This window comes from Electrophorus electricus, chromosome 4 (genome assembly GCF_041902795.1).
Source record: "Electrophorus electricus isolate QZ-2024a chromosome 4, ASM4190279v1, whole genome shotgun sequence".
In the NCBI taxonomy this organism is placed as follows: Eukaryota; Metazoa; Chordata; class Actinopteri; order Gymnotiformes; family Gymnotidae; genus Electrophorus; species Electrophorus electricus.
The window spans coordinates 10830001-10846725 of record NC_137500.1 but is presented as its reverse complement, the minus strand read 5'-3'; the positions used below and the strand labels follow the sequence as shown (position 1 = coordinate 10846725).

The 16725-nt window shown below is 45.0% G+C and overlaps 1 protein-coding gene across 2 annotated transcripts in view; it reads left to right on the top strand.

Annotated features, from left to right (window-relative positions):
• Positions 1-263: 263 nt before the first annotated feature.
• Positions 264-16725, top strand: part of zmp:0000001167 (protein phosphatase 1 regulatory subunit 12A) — a 30255-nt gene continuing 13793 nt past the window's right edge. The window contains exons 1-11 of one of the 2 annotated variants that reach the window (XM_081712343.1): positions 264-528; positions 10984-11114; positions 11405-11523; positions 13306-13462; positions 13625-13769; positions 13888-13962; positions 14313-14395; positions 14969-15171; positions 15263-15372; positions 15798-15995; positions 16694-16725. The exon at positions 16694-16725 is cut by the window's right edge and continues 69 nt beyond it. In XM_081712343.1, the coding sequence (XP_081568469.1) occupies positions 11008-11114; positions 11405-11523; positions 13306-13462; positions 13625-13769; positions 13888-13962; positions 14313-14395; positions 14969-15171; positions 15263-15372; positions 15798-15995; positions 16694-16725 (1229 nt within the window). In that variant the 5' untranslated portion in view covers positions 264-528; positions 10984-11007. Of the gene's footprint in view, positions 529-658; positions 1462-10983; positions 11115-11404; positions 11524-13305; positions 13463-13624; positions 13770-13887; positions 13963-14312; positions 14396-14968; positions 15172-15262; positions 15373-15797; positions 15996-16693 lie in introns of those variants that run through there. The other variant, XM_035523600.2, reaches the window with a different exon arrangement.

Sequence of the window (16725 nt, the reverse complement as noted above, 5' to 3'; positions counted from 1 at the left end):
ACTGGAGTTCAGACCAAGGGCTGTAAGATCGACCATCACTTTTCCAATATTTGTTCAAATTGATGACAGTAAAATATGGCTTAAAAATATATAAGGCCCTTTGAACCATTGCAGTGTTGCTTATTTGACAATCACAATAATATGTAAACAGTTTGAAATGAAAAATGCATCTGAAATTCAATAAGATGGTGGATTAAGTTGCAATATGTTTAAAGGTTTCTGCCCTACATCCCGCTCTAAGATCTTCAGTGTTTTAATATCCATTGTCTTAGTATGTGTAGGTAAGGGAGGACCTAAAGGAATGTTATCAGTATGTATCAAAGAAGCACTGTCTACATGAGAAAGGGAATTGAGAGAGAAAGTGGATGTGAGCTATTATATATGTATATGTATCAGTAATGCAGGAAGATTAAGGGAATTTGGAGAGGTATGGTATTGTTTTATAGGATCTTGGATTTATGGCCTTTGCTGGTTGGTGTGCAACCATAAGGAACTTCAACGCAATGTCCAATAGAATGCTCCTTTCAGGTACTGTCCATGTACATATATATTTCTGCTTACCAAAGTTTTTTTTTTTTGTTTTTTTTTGGGGGGGGGGGGTTGGGGGGGTATGTAAAATGGTTGACTTTTCTCTGTCTAATTGTATGTTATGGATTAATAATAAAATAGTATACTATAATTGTATCATAATTCAAGTTTTTGATTAAATTATGACTAGGAAATGGCACCCGTGTCTAGACTAACTGAATGAGTAATTCCGTTTGGTCATAAATCCTAGCTTGTGAATAAACCAAATGTTTAGTGTAAACTGAATATCTTTTGATGACTACGTATAATGTACAAATACCATCGACTTCCAAGAATGCAGGGTATTACATAGGCCTCACTTCTTTCATTTTTTCCACGTTAGTGCTCCTTAACTCCTACTACCTTTGGTATACTTGAATTGCTTGCCTGGGTTGTTAGAAGTCGGTAGAGTGCGTCGTTGCCCTTCTCTCTCTTATCTATTGGTTAGTTTGTTCACGTGTGTAGCTACACCCTATATTCATTGTGCAATGCTTTTCCGTGGCCGGGAGGGGGAGCAATTCTTTATTGTCGGGCCTTGATGTCGGAGTGTCCGACCCCTCCGAATCTCCTCTCTCCCCCCTCTTGATAAATTGAATTTGCCGGGAGAGACCGAGGAAGATGGCGGCCACTGACCGTTCCAGGTCCGAAGCTGCGAAGCAGCGACGGCAGGATCAGCTGCAACGGTGGCAGGGATCGGAAACAGATCTGACTGGCGCAGAAGTGAGGAGTCCGTCTTTGGGCATAGGTGGCCGCCGGGCAAAAGTTCGTTTCGCCCAGGGTGCAGTGTTTATGGCCGCTTGCTCTGCCGGGGACCGGGAGGAGGTAGCGGAGCTACTGAGACAGGGCGCTGACATCAACCACGCAAATATAGACGGACTGACGGCACTTCATCAGGTAGAAGAACAGCTCTAGCTACTCATTTTCTCCTTTGTTGATACAAAATAATGTTATTTTGTTGCCAGGAATGTGATCGTGGCTCGTGCCATTAGCACCCACGAGAAAAGTTTCTAAGTTTGGCTACACTGTTTCCAAGTTATGTTCCGTGTGGAGAAGAAAGAAACCACTTGATGAAGTTCACTGATGTCGCGTTGTAGACACTGACAGAACAGAGAAATGTCGGAGAAACGGACAGAACTACGAGTTCAAGCCTTAGACACCCTCAGTACATTCCTACTGACACACAAAGTAGACTGGGTGACTTTGGACGTAGTGGGTATTGCTTTTAATGTAGTAAATTATAATATTTTGGCAGCAACGTGAAACTATTTCTATCAAACACTTTTGCTGTCAAGTCATAAAACGACATGTAGGCAACGGATATCATTTTAAAACCAGATGTTATTTTCTTTTTCGAAGTCTTGGCTGTAAATGGCCGTATCACCGTGTTCGTTTTCCTTTCTTCGGGAACACTCAAACCGGAGTAGTCTGAAGACTTTGGCGTCGTCAGTGGACTTAAATGCTACTGTTTCACATGGATGGTTGCAGTAAGGGCTTCCTTTCGTGCTCGGATTCCCGTCCCGGGAAGGTCCGTGACTAATCCTGGCGCTACCGTAGATTTCCGCCATAACATAAAAACTAAGCAAGGTTACAGAGGTGCGGACATTAGTTCAGTTGTATTTAAGGTTTTATTATAACTGTCCACTTATACTCCCGCCTCATTTGTAGTTAGTTGGAAACAGCTGCCATCCATAGTGTTAAATCAGTCAATATAATGTTTTACTTATTTTACTTTCTAACTCCTAGTGCAATATACCTATTACCTTGAGGTTGTGGCTCGGTTAGTTTACCGAATGCGCTCCGTGACAGTGACACACCCACAAATAGTCATGACACACGTCTAGCCAGTTAAGGCCTTGACTTACAGGAAGTACAGAAGCCTAAAAAAGTTCCAAAAGATACATGTGGATAAACAAGCAGCTGTTAATCTTTGCCATGTCATTGCAAGACATTAGAACCTAACAGACAGCGTGGACTTAAACAGTAATTGTGTACCACTGGACTGGAGCGCTGCATTTTTGTGACGTCATGGCTGGACAGTTGCTAAAAGGCTCAGTGGAACAAATTGTCAGTAGTGAAGACTGAGCCAATACACCGTGACCAGCTTACGGTGAGGGTAAGGTCATGGAGCTGGTAACGGTTGGGATTGTTTTGTTTTGTTTGGTTTGTCTCCTCAGCCACAAAGCAGATGAATGCACCTTAATGGCAGTGTGAATAACTGATAGGGCCAAGTTCTGCAGCCACGACTCCCGTGTGGGCTGGCTGGTGCTGGCGTCATTGAGGAGCGCTTCGGGATGAAGTGTTTAACAGGCAGCGTGGGCTGCTGTGCTTCCTACTCTCATCCACGGAGCTGTGTGCGAGCCTTGCTACAGACTACGTTTCTGATGGAGAACATTTTATCATATGTAACCAGCTCTGTTTTGTGAAACGAACCGCAAAATGAGAATTCCAGATCTAAAAAATTTTGGGGTGTGGTGGTAAAATTTTGTGTGTGTGTGTGTGTGTGTGTGTGTGTGTGTGTGTGTGTGTGTGTGGTAAAGCTGCTCTGGACAGAGTCAGTGTCACATCTTGTCAGAGATGTACAATTTTCTCTTTTATACTGGTCACACACACACACACACACACACACACAGTTCCCCTTCAGTTATGGATAGAGTTTCAGAAATGGTTTGCTGCCTGCAGTCTTGCTAATGTAAACAGGAGCTGTGTCCTACTGGCAGGCAGTAACAGGCTTCTGATGCTGTGGCTTCTGATGCACTTGACTGCTGTGAAGCCTTCTTAACCAGGCTCAGAGGCCTGAGGACGGTCCAATCTAGGATCGGGCTGTACATGTTGCCCTTTAGCCAGTCCACTGTCCAGTAGTGTGACCTTGGTGAACAATGAAGCTTCTCCACCGGGAGGATGCAGAGAGCCTAGGTCAAAGGTAGAATGACCATAGGCGTCAACTGGAGCTGAATAATGACCTTATGATCAAGGTCCATCTTCCCAGACCACTGAGATACTTGCAATTTGAAAGATTTGCAATTTTTGTAATATCTATGGAATTATTGTAATCTTACATAATGTATTTCTCGGTTTTGCAAAGTGAGTCATTGTCACACACCATTGCTGTGAAGTACAAGAACATGAATTATTAACAAGCAGTCTTAGAATTTAATGTCATTGCTGAAAGGACTGTCTATCTTCACCCATTCTTTCACTTGTTCTCTAACACACACACACACACGTTCTAGTCAGAGCCAGGCATGAACACAGTGCACATCTCACACGTTCCTCACATCTCTTGCCCTCACATCTCCATTTCATTACCAGCAGCCTGTTGGATACAGTACCATAAGAGGTCCGTTAACATCTCAAGGTAGTGTTTATGATGCACTTTGTTTTGGCATGTTCATTTGTGTTTAGGGGTTGTCACTTTGCACAGCTCTGCGACTGCATGGCTCTCCATATCTCACTGGAAGACAGAAGTGAAACACTTCAAAACAAATCCTGAACAAAACATCCTGTGAAACCAATTGTTTTCACTTCAAAAGCATCTTATCTTTAACAGATACAAAGACCCGTGGCTTCTCTGTCATGGCACACCCAGGCTCTTTTAGTTTTATGTTTCACGTAACTTTGTTCCAAATACAGCAATAGAAAACAGCTGTGAAATATAGAAGTCAAATTCTCGAGTAGCAGTAGCTCCTCATTCGCACTGTGTCTTTGGCAGCAAAGCATGTTGCTAGTAAGCAGCAGCAGTGTCTTCTGGCTGGTCCATGATGTGAGCAGAAGCACCGTTGTCTGGCTCAAACATTCTCGTTCACCATCAGTCTCAAGCAAGCATACGGTGAAAGGGAAAGCAGAAATCACCGAATGTAAGGAGCCATTTCTTTTTCTAAACCTCAGCATGTTATGTTTCTGAGTGTGTTAGTGAGGGGATCTGCATTATAGGTTGTTCTGTCATATGAGCGAGAGTAGTGGGAAGCAATACTCAGGGAGCTGGAGTTATGACTGTACTGGCCTCCATCGGATTACCCTACTGGAACGGAGGAATGCATTTCCTTGCCCCAGAGAGAGCTCTTAGAGCACCCCCACACAAGCAGCCGTAATGCAAAGCAAGTTGCAAACACAGCTTCCGCCCTGTAGCCGCTATGACATCCATTCTTTATTCATCAAAACATTAAAAAAAACATTTGTTTTATCTCAGCGTAGCGTATTAGCATCTACACTGGTTATAGGGACTCCCTTCAGCTTTATTGCTCCCTTGCTGATGCACTGTGAGACCTGTATTATTCATGTAAGTCACAAAGTGAAGCACTGCTGGACTTTTGATGCGTTTGGTCTGATGTGAGCATTAGACGCTTCCATCCACCTCCCAGTGCCAAGAGGCCACGGGCCGCGGCTGCCGTGTGTCGCCACGGGCCGCGGCTGCCGTGTGTCGCCACGGGCCGCGGCTGCCGTGTGTCGCCACGGGCCGCGGCTGCCGTGTGTCGCCACGGGCCGCGGCTGCCGTGTGTCGCCACGGGCCGCGGCTGCCGTGTGTCGCCACGGGCCGCGGCTGGCATCCTCTCCTTGATACCTCCTATCTCATTTGTGTGTAAGACACAAGACATTTGTCACAGAACTGTACTATTGAACTTGCTTTTAGCCAAAAGCTGTTACAGCCCCTCATTTCCTTCTCTTTGGTTCCTTTGTACCTACGTTATGGTTGTTTTTATAGACACAATTTTATTTCATTATTTAACCACTTTTTATATCAATTTAATTTTTCATTTTTTAAAGAAATGATATATGCCCACATCTTAACATCTCTTACAGAGAGGAGAAATAACTCTAGAGCACCTCCTTTTCCAGATTTACGCATATCTAGCAGTTTGCCCTACACACCCATAATGCGCTTATACTGTGCTGGTTCATGCTTTACCCAGATAGTAATGGTGGGATGTTTACTTCCACCAAGGCTCTGAATTATTGACATGGGTAAATACGTTAGCAATTAACTAGTGAGGGGATAGTTGCCACTTTTAAAAACACATAACAATATAGTTTTGTTTTGTCTTGTTTTTTGTTTTTGTTTGTTTGTTTGTTTGTTTAAACCCTGCTTTACTGGTATTGACAAATGTGATGAGAGAAAATTCAGCAAATTACTTTAGATTCAAACAGCACCCCAAGAATCAAAACAACTGAACTGGCCAGCAAACAGCTGATTTACGTCTCCTGAAATAGGAGCGAAAACAGCTGTATTGGTTACAAGGTTCATCCGTGTATACCCTCAACTAGCTGTACCACCCGCAGGGTTTACCCAGTGTTGGCACACACACCCTCAAACTAGTACCACCCACATGGCTCACCCAGTGTGGGCATATATACCTCAAACAGCCGTGCCACCCACATGGTTCACCTACTGTGGGCATACATACCCTCAAACTGCTGTACCACCCACATGGATCACCCAGTGTAGGCTTATATACCCTCAAATGGCTGTACCACACACATTGTTCTCTCAGTGTGGGCAGAAATACCATTAAATGGGTGTACTGCTTACATGATTCACCCAGTATGGGCATATATACCCTCAAATGGGTATACCGCCTACATGTGTAGGCATTCTTACCCTTCAATTAAAGCTGCTGTCGTGAACTTTAATTTCATAGTAAATGTTTGTGGTAGAGTACAACATGAAAACAACCATTACTTATGCACTGGTCTGTGTATGCGCATAAACGAATAATGTGTGTGTGTGTGTGTGTGTGTGTGTGTGTGTGTGTGTGGGCGGGGGGGGGTTAGTTGGAATGTGTGCTTTTGGGTGTTTATGTAATATAGTGGCATGTACATGCGCGTGAAGTACTGGATGGTGGTACTGTCACCTACTCTTTGGTACTGTCCAGCCCCCTCTGCCCTGTTCTTTTCTTGTTGCATGGCAACAAGGATTAAATATAGGACTCTGCTCTCCAAATTTTCCATCTCTTCAATACAATGTCTCCTTCTTTCCCTCATTCTCTCGCTTTCTCTCTGTTTCTCACTCTCAGTCTCTCGTCCCCCATCCCCCTTTTTTGCCAGTTCCCTGTGGAACTGGAACTGGAGGAATTTTAGATCAGGGATGGAAAAGAGGTGGTGGAAGTGCCCCCTGTTCATGTGGGATTTGCAGTGAGGGGATGGAAAACATTGCCCCTGACAACAGCTGCTTGTACTGTCTGTAGAAAGTCCAGTCACTCTCTGAGGCACGCGCACACACACACACACACACACACACACACACACACACACACATACACGCACATCTCTCCTCTCTCTCTCTCTCTCTCTCTCTCTCTCTCTCTCACACACACATATATACATACATACATACATACATCTCTCTCTCACTCACTCACTCACTCACTCACTCACTCACTCACTCACACACACACACACACACACACACACACACACACACACATATATATATATATATATATATCTCACACACACAACTCTAACACGCAAACACCGAGTGAGCCCCTCAAGCCTCTCTGCACAACTTCACATCGTCACAATAAAAAGACGCCCCTGTTCTCCCTGTACACCCACCCTGACACGACAAGAGACCAGGACTAGGAAATGGGCCAGGCTGGTACATGCAGTTGTCTGCAGGTATGCCTTGCCCGCAGGGTTAGGGTTAGCTCACTTGGCACAGATTTTCGGTTTTCCCTTTTTAACTCAAGAAATTGCTGCTGGTCTCTCTAAGAGCCAGCAAAATGGACCAAATGTTTTTGGCCAGTGTGAATACAAAAATCACCATGGCTTAGTGGGGAGAAGAATGGGAGTATTGTGTTGAGTTAATGGCATATTGGTGCTACTGATGGTGGTGGGTGTGTTGTATGTTGGAGGCCAGGCAATTGAAACCGTGGGCCATTTTAAAGCATTAACAGAAAGAACCAAAGCTGCAGAACAGCCACTAAAGAGCTAGCACTGCTTCTAGCTTTGATTTCCCGTGATGGCTAAAGCATTTGAGCGTTTGAGTGGAGCAGAACAGCACTCTAGGGAACTGGTTTGCGGAAATGTGAACTTCCCATGCTACTGTCACTTATCTTCTCTAACAATATCGCCATGGCGATATCATCGTGGAAGCTTGTATTCATGTACTGGAGTTGTTACAGGCCAGAGTCTCTCTGCAGCTGATGAGATGTATGATGGAATTCTGTACTTGCATTTGTGCGCGTGAAAGGGTATGAACCGAAGAAAGTTCTGTCTTCTCTATGTGTGGAAAGGGAGCTCTGACGATTACCATGGCATTAGCAAGAAAGAAAGTTGTTTGCAATGAGATCTCTATGGTATTTTTATCTCCTATACATATAGTGTATGTGTGTACTTTTCCAAAGAGTGGATAATTATGTTGTATAAATCACCAGACCTATAGTGTAAGTCCCCATATTGCCCCAGTGGCTAGATCCCATAATTAAACGCCTCCTGGTTCATGTCCTTTCCCAGATGGCTTGTATATGTGCTGGTATGAGGCACTGAAATACATATCTCACACCACAACTTTAAATGGGAGATTACTGCTGGAATTCCATTGTCCAGCTGGCAATTCTGATGTCTTGTATCATTTATTTGAGTACAAGAAGGGAGGTTTCTCCCAGCCCTTCATTCTAGCTGCGGACTATCACTTAGACAGAGTCAGCTCTCTAGTCAAGATGCACCGATCGCAATTTTCTTGGCAGATTCAGATTTCCGATATAACATGACTGGCTGATTCAGATTTTTTTTTTAAACATTACTGGCCGATGACTTTCTAAGAATTAAAAATTACAGCATACAGAAACGTTTTTGTTCAAGTTTTCTTTTAATGGAAACATAAAAATGTATACTAGGTTATAAGAGAAACATTTTCACAAACTTCCAAATACAATAAAGAGTAATATTTTTATTTTTCCAAATGAAAACAAGTTAACTAGGTAATATAAACGAAAAGTCAAGGCGCCTTCATGTTATTGTCAACACTTTTCACGTGTGGCTGTGTTTGTGCTGCTCTCGCCTTTGTGTGGTGAACAGGTGTAAACGTGGCCGACACAGAATCAGTAATATGAAACCGATCAGTCATACATCACTTAATGGCCAGTCACGCTGAAAACCAGCGTGAAAACCTCCTACTCTCTATCCCCTCGCTCTGACCCCCTCCTACTCTCGATCCCCTCGCTCTGACCCCCTCCTACTCTCGATCCCCTCGCTCTGACCCCTCCTACTCTCGATCCCCTCGCTCTGACCCCCTCCTACTCTCGATCCCCTCGCTCTGACCCCTCTGTGCAGCCGCTCTTATTGCTGTGCTTAAAGCACCAAAGGAAACCAGAGTGTTGGAAACTGGAGTTAAGTGCGTTTGTAATACTCAATATTACTCAAAGCAAAGAATACTCAAAGCACAGAGTCATTGGTTGAAGAACTGGAAGCACTTCTTTGGAAAAGAATGCTCTTAATATGCACTTAATCTGATGCATCAACCTTTCACCTGGTGGTCTGCCATCCATGCATCTCACATCACCTTTGAGGAGGCCTTTGAGGACATGCTAAAGGTGCATGCAAATGGCCTCTGCCTGGACATGTACAACTCATTTCTAACAATAAATGTTTCCAATAAAATAGGTGGTGAATGTAATAAAACATGTACATATTATGTGATACATAATGCATAAATAAAGTATAACTGCCTGGGCACAAAATAAAACCACTGCTGTAATTAAGTAATCACTTATCTTTGCTTCACATTGCTCTGTTTGTCATTCTCTCTCTCTCTCTCTCTCTCTCTCTCTCTCTCTCTCAAATGTTCACTGGTTCTTACAATGTATGGTTTTATTCTTGGTGCTGAACATAGTTGAAATGGCAAATACTGAACTTTATCGTGGGTCATGCAACTTGCGATTTATAATTCACAGTGGAACAAGATGGAGGATAGATCTGGACAAGATGTTTTGCCTTTGTTTATTGTTCTGGTGAAGACCAGAACCACTTTTTGATAAAAATGTTTATAAAGATATGAACAATGCAGAGGCATTTGAACTAGAATGGTGTAACGACAATGTGTAATGACAAGATTTTTTTTTTTTCTTGTATATTTAACTCTCTCTCTCTCTCTCGCGTCTTCAGTTTTTGCAGAGACTTCTCACTGGGCCAGCAAACCCAGTGCAGACCTTTTGCCTTGTGTAGTGCTTCGTAGACTTTGGGGCTGGACCATTGACCTGCCTTTGTTCCTAAGGAACATTAAAATATTGCCTTTACAAAATCTGCCACTTTTTTTTTATACTGGACTTTTTAAAGTTTAATTTCGTCAAGATTCAGCCGCGGGAAAGTTTCTAAGTGCTGGCTCAGAGGAGCTCGCCTGGACATCACTAGTGGGCTGGCCCGTTCATTGGATAGAATTCTATGCAGTGCTTGAGTTTGGACATTAGGGGATTTGGTAACCCTAGCAGGTCCTGAGCTGGATAATGTGGACAGAGTAGCTGCCCACTTGAATGTAAAGTCTTTGCGTTTCATGTCAACTTCGAGGCAAATGGAGAATTGCTTTACAGAGGAAGAGCATGCTCTGCTCAAGTCTAATCCCATCTACATGGGTAGGAGTGTTGGTGCTGGCAACGACACATTCCCTAGGTTGTCGCTATCACCTGCCCTTGGGGATTCTGAGAGCCGCTTTTTTCAGCTATCGGGTGTTGAGAACGTGGCTTTAGAGGTGTCTGGGAAGACCCTCTATAGAGCCTGTGTCAAAGTATTAAATAAAGATAAACTAGATCGCAGGATAGATACCCCTTGGTGCAAAAAAGTGGCTCTGGGGGAATGGGTTTAATCCAGCCTAGAGAGCGTTCTATAAACCACCGCTAATGAGGCCTTATGGTGATTTACAGTGGAGAATTTTACATTGTACATTTACTGCATTTGTACATTTGCTACATACTCCAGCTGTGAGTCCTGAGTGTCTGCATTGTGGCATAAGGGAAACGGTTTTTCACTGTTTTATGGAATGTCTCAGGTTGATTATTTTTTGATTAGCCTCTTAGTAATTATTTTTGATTGGTTTGGTGATTGTTTTTACATCAGCACATTTTATTAGTGATTTAATTACACACAGAAGAAAGCACAATGTCAACTTTTTAATTTCATTTTAGGGCAATCTAAGATGGTAGTGTGGGTCAGTAGGAAGTGTTTGACGGTCAGACTGATAGCAGTATTGTAAATGTGTTTAAAAGATTGGTGAGGTCATATAGTGCTAGATTTTAAGTTTTATTCTGCTATGAATGATCTGACTACTTAGGAAAATATTTGGGATTACAGTGATGTTTTGTGCTCTGTGAGAGGGAGTGGTTTTTGCTGCTTTTTAAAAAATTCTAAGGTGTGTTAATATCTTGCGTGTTTGTATATTGTAATTGATTAATAAAGTTCATCATAATCTCTGTCTCTCGTGTTCTATAGGCATGTATCGATGAGAACGCAGAGATGGTGCAGTTTCTTGTGGAGAGCGGCAGTGATGTGAACCGAGGGGACAATGAAGGCTGGACCCCCCTCCACGCAGCTGCTTCCTGTGGTTTCATTCAGATTGCCAAGTCAGTGTGTGCACACGCATTCGTGGTTACGAGGGGACAGTTACTGTGTGTGTGTGTGTGTGTGTGTGTGTGTTTGTTCCGAGGTTTAGAGTGGACAGTTATAAACATGCCTGTCCTTTGTGTGTGTTCACTGGATAAGAGTGGACAGTTATAGCCGTGTGTGTGTGTGTGTGCGCAGTGGTTACAGGTGGACACAGTCATGTCTCATGTAATGGCTAGTTTTACTATGCATGTCGTGGGTGACGTGGCTATAGTGAGTCATGTGACCTTGCTCCATTTCCTTGTTGCAGGTACTTGATAGAACATGGTGCGCAGGTGGGTGCGGTGAACAGTGAGGGAGAGCTTCCTCTGGACGTTGCCATGGAGGACGCCATGGAGAGACTGCTGAAGGCAGAGATCAAAAAACAAGGTGAGAGTGTCGGGATGAGCGCGAGAGGAGACGAGGGGAGGCATGGTAGGGAGGGAGCTGTGAGGTGGAAATAAACACAAATGAAAATGACAAGGGGGAAGAGGAGAAACCGCATGAACACACACATATACACACACACACACACACATACACGCGGAGCTCCTCTATGACCCCATCGCCTGCCTTATGTTCATCTTCAGAGGCTGATTATCACACCTACACAAACATGCCTAGTTGTATCGATGGCCAGAGCGAAGTGGCTTTCCAGTGTTTCTTTTAGGTTTTACTGAAAGATCGCTTGGTTTTCTATCCTACAAAGGGCAGAAGCTTCTCCCTGTGTTTAAGGAACTTCCTGTTATAGATAAACAATTAGAAGTCTGTCCGCATCCGCGTGTGTGCACGCATGCGTGCGTGTGTTTAAGAGTGTCAGTGCATGTATGCACACCTCAGGCAGTTTTCTGAAATCAGCTGAAAGCATGTGTATGAAAGTGGATCGGTTTAATGTCCAGCCGTTCAGGTCCACATTGTCCTGCTTTCTGTACTCTTGCTGTCTGGCTCTTTTCTGTTGCCTTCATGCTTTTGTCTTTTAAATATAAACCCAGGCTGTCCACAAAGGTCCAAATAGGCAGTTATGCTACTGTTTGGCCAGAAAGCTCCCAGGAAAGCTGGGAAACGCTCTACAGAAAGAGCAGCACCGCATAAGCATTTGGACCTAAAGCACTCTCTTTCTTTATGGTGTATGTGACCCAAAACAAAGATCTGTGTACACAAAGTTACAGCTCGAAATCATGCGTATCTCAAAGGAGAATGTGAGGGCAAACATTCCGCATTCTGGCAGACGTCAGGGTCCTGCAGTGCGGGTGGTGATTATTTCAAATGTCATGATTTTGTTGCAGTGGGTTCTATTTGGATTTCTGTCCAAGTATCCCTGCTCATTACAATGGCTAAATTGAGTACATACAGGTTGGAGTAATGACAATGCTGTGTTCGCCATAAAACCCATTCAGAGCTTTTCAAACATTTGACCATTCCAAACATTCACAAAAGACTTTGTTTTGACATGATTACACTTGGACTTAAATCGTACACTGTAATTCATTCAGAGTGCAAGTTTTTTAGTAAGATTTTGAGCCTTTAAAATATGTGATAAATTGAGGAGACAAGGGATTGTTAAACCAAGCCATCTTATTTAATATTGCACCTGCACTCCATAAATCCCTTTTAAATATTTGATCAAATTCAAAATATAGAGGTCTGTGTCAGAGACTGAACATTTATGTGTAACATATATTTTGGAAGTACAGTTAAATCATTTAAATGTTGAATTCTTTATCCCATGTTGCTCTGAGAATGCAGCCCTAGTCTAGCTCCCTATGGTTAACACACCAGCTACTGCTAACATTCAGGTTAAGGATTGTATTATGCCTTTTGCCTTTTATGTTTGTGTGATAACTGTTTATTTGTCCTTTCAGTAATCAGTAATAACAGTCAACCTTGAAACTGTGCTCTGATTGATTGATTGATTTAATCAATGTATGTCTTTTTTTTTTCTTTTTTTTTTTTTTTTAAGGTTGTTTTTTTTTGTTGTTGTTGTTTTTTAATTTAAAGTAACAGTTTATCAAGAAGCCACTAGTTGTTTTCCGAAGGCCACATCACATGGCGCACTGGAAGTGGGATGGTCCAGCTGCTTTTGCAACAAAACAAGATGTGATCCACGTGCAGCTCTCAAGCAGTGCACAGTGAGTGCTGGAAAGGCTAAGCTCCCTGCCGCTGCTCTTTCAGGGCTGGATGTGGAGCGGGCGAGGAAGGAGGAGGAGCAGGTGATGCTGCAGGACTCCAGGGCCGTTTTGGCGGGAACGGGCTCCCTAACCCCGCACCCTAACACCAAGGCTACCGCCCTGCATGTAGCCTCCGCTAAAGGTTACATCGAGGTGCTCAAGTGAGTGCATGCTGCACCCGCTCTCCATCCATCATCCCTACAATACTTCACACACAACTTTACAGGCTGCAGTGGAACAGAACATTAATGGAATGTTGACTAGTAGATGTTCTAAGCTTTCAAACTGATCTCTCTCTCTCTCTCTCCGTCTCTGTATGGCAGAGTACTCTTGCAGTGTGGTTTGGATGTGGAGAGCCGGGACTGTGACGGTTGGACGCCTCTTCACGCTGCTGCACACTGGGGTCAGGAGGATGCCTGCACCCTCCTTGTGGAACACATGTGTGACATGAACGCCATCAATAACGTGGTGCGGGTTCCTTCTCTCTCTCTCTCTCTCTCCGTCTGTCTCTCCTGTCTTTTTCTTTCTCCTCTTTCTGGTGCTGTTGTCATATGGTGGTAAGATCTTTTTCCCTCCCTTTCTGTAGGGTCAGACTGCTCTGGATGTCGCCGATGAGAATCTAGTGGATACGTTGGAGGAGCTGCAGAAGAAGCAAAATGCAGTAAGCGTGCGCTTGCACATGGAAGCACTATCTTATCACCTTTCTCTGCTTTCTGTTCATTCTGTTCAAAGACCACTTTCACTCCAAGGAAAGGTGGTCCATACTGGAATGCACTGTGAAAGACACCAGCTATAGTGCACCCACGGAGCAGGGTGGAACTCCTCATCCCAGCACAGAACAGGGCCTCGCACCCATCACTTTACCTCTGGGCGCTGGTTTCTGTGCAGTTAATCACACAAGAAGGCATGCTGGGAATGGGGTCCAGTTGTCTGGGCGGGGGGCGGCAGCAGCAGGGCAGGGCAACCGCTGTCTGGTAGCGTCTCATTCCGATGCCTTGTGTAAACTCTCAGATGCGCACGGAGAAGAAGAAGATCCAGCTGCCCGTCATTGAGACCAGTTCGCCCACCTCCATGGCGCCAGCCCGCCCTCGCAGGTATCCCCCCCAAACGGTGGCTCTCGGCTGTGTTCCGCATGCGGTTTTCACCAGCTCGTGCCTCGCAGTCGGGCGCACCGTCGTGTATGCATGCTCGAAGGTGAGCGCCGGTAGCATGACGGGAACGGAGGATTAGAAAAATCATTACACAGGCGAGCGAATCAGTAAAGGACAGGAAATGATGAGGAGTGAGGGGTGATCAGCTTAGCTGCTCACGGGCCTCTGAATGTCTTGTGTATAAAATGTCCAATTCTCTGTTTTATTTAGCTTTCTTTACCTATGATGTTGGGACTTGTGTGTGTGTATGTATGTCTATGTGAGAATATTCAGTTAAGCACATTATTGCAAAATGTATTGGCATCCCAAGCTGTAAGTAATCGATACATGACATGAAACTGGTATATTTCTTGCCTGTTTTATGGCCGATTTTGGTTAATAAGATGAAACAGAAGTGGGACGCCAATACCTTTCACTGTAGCCAGAGTGCTTGCTCGCGCATTCACTTCACGCTCACCTGTTGGCTGGTTTGCATGTCACTCGTGTTCCGGTGGCTGTGTTGGCCCGCCCCTGCAGGACGTCCATCTCTCGTATGAGCAGCAAGGAAAAGATCACGTTGCACGAGAGAGAGAAGCACCCACCGCCTGCCCTCCAGACTCCACCCACAGAGGAGGAAGAGGAGGAGCCAAACACGCAGAACCGCCCAACTGCCGCGCCCAAAGCCTCCAGCAGCTCCAGCTCAGAGGAGGAGAGCGAATCGGAGAGCGACGCGGAGTCAGGTGCCTCCGTCCGTGACTGTGATGCTTGACACTCATCCGAAAGATGTGGTGAAACGAAACCAAAAACAATCCTCCTTCTGTCCAATTTCAGAAAAAGCAAAAACCCGAGAGCTGATCAACAACCTGAACAACAAGCGCAACAATCCAACTCCATTAGCGACCGCCACGGCAACCAGCACTGCGGTGAACCAGGTCAAAAAGGTGCTCTGCCTCTGCACCCTGGACACAGCAGGACAGGCCTCGAGCTCATGCAGACGCAGCCAGACACGCCTGTGCCCGGAGCTCGGCCTCCTGGCTGCCCCACACTCCCACACGTTTGCATAGTTTATGACTGCGGAGAGATTAAAGCCAGCAAAGGAGACGCCGTTAGTGTAAACACTGAGGTGGACAAAATATTTGCCTGCAGTAAAAGTTCTGCTCTTATTGCATTTTAATTCAGTTTTGGCGCCATGCCTGTGAACTTAACTGGGTGCATGCTGTTCTATCAGTGAGTGCAGTGCAAACACTGTGAGCTAAAGGTGCGCGTGCGTGTGTGTGTGTGTGTGTGTGTGTGTGTGTGTGTGTGTGTGTGTGTGTGTGTGTGTGTGTGTGTGTGTGTGTGTGTGTGTGTGCACGCATGCAAGCAGACAGAACCGGTGCGCGCAGCGGTGAGTGAGGCTCCGGGCTCCTGGCGAACGTCCCTGCGTAAGGCGGGCAGCTCCGTGGCGCTGGGCTCGTCCGGAGCGTCCGACGTGGGTGTGGAGGCCCTGCGTGGACCAGACAGCGCTGCAGCCATGACGCGCTCGGCCTCCAGTCCCAAACTCAGCTCGCACAACGACACCAAGGTACCAACCACCCAAGCAATGCTTAAATGTCCATAATCATACACCTGCCAGTGGAGTGAATGTTTTTCCTTTGCTTTGTATTTCCCCCCCCCCTTGCTAGCAGCTAATTTGACTTTTTATTAGCCATGTTATCAGCTGCGGGCTTTGACTGATACTGGGTGTTGCTGAAGGGGCACAGCACAGGCAGTCATTCCTCCACACTTATCTTATGCCCATTTGTATTTTGTGAAAGTGCACTTTCCGAAACCATGGCAACGTTATCCACCTGCTCCAGTAACTCCATCTAGGAAAAGCTGGAGTGCATGATCAGAACAGGGCTGTTCTTTGCTATATGTGCTCAAAGGCCATTTTTACCATTTACAGTATGAACACAATTCCATAGCCCAACTTAGCCATGTAACAGTCAGTAATGTACAGCCATCAGCCAACCCAGCGTTCTCACTCACACTGATCAGGTTACACATTTAGCAGTGTTGTTTTATGTTGCTGATGGCCTTAACCAGTTTATTTCGAGTTTGAAGGAAAGCTCTACCCGCAAACCTCTTGAAGAGGTATGGAGTTTTTTCTCTGTGTACACGTGTGCATTCTTTCACTCACTCACACACACACACACACACACACACACACACACACACACACACACACACACACACACACACACGCGCGTTTCACCAACAGTAGTGGTATGTGGTGTACAGGAGCCCCGGCTGGCGCGAGTGCAGCCCACTCC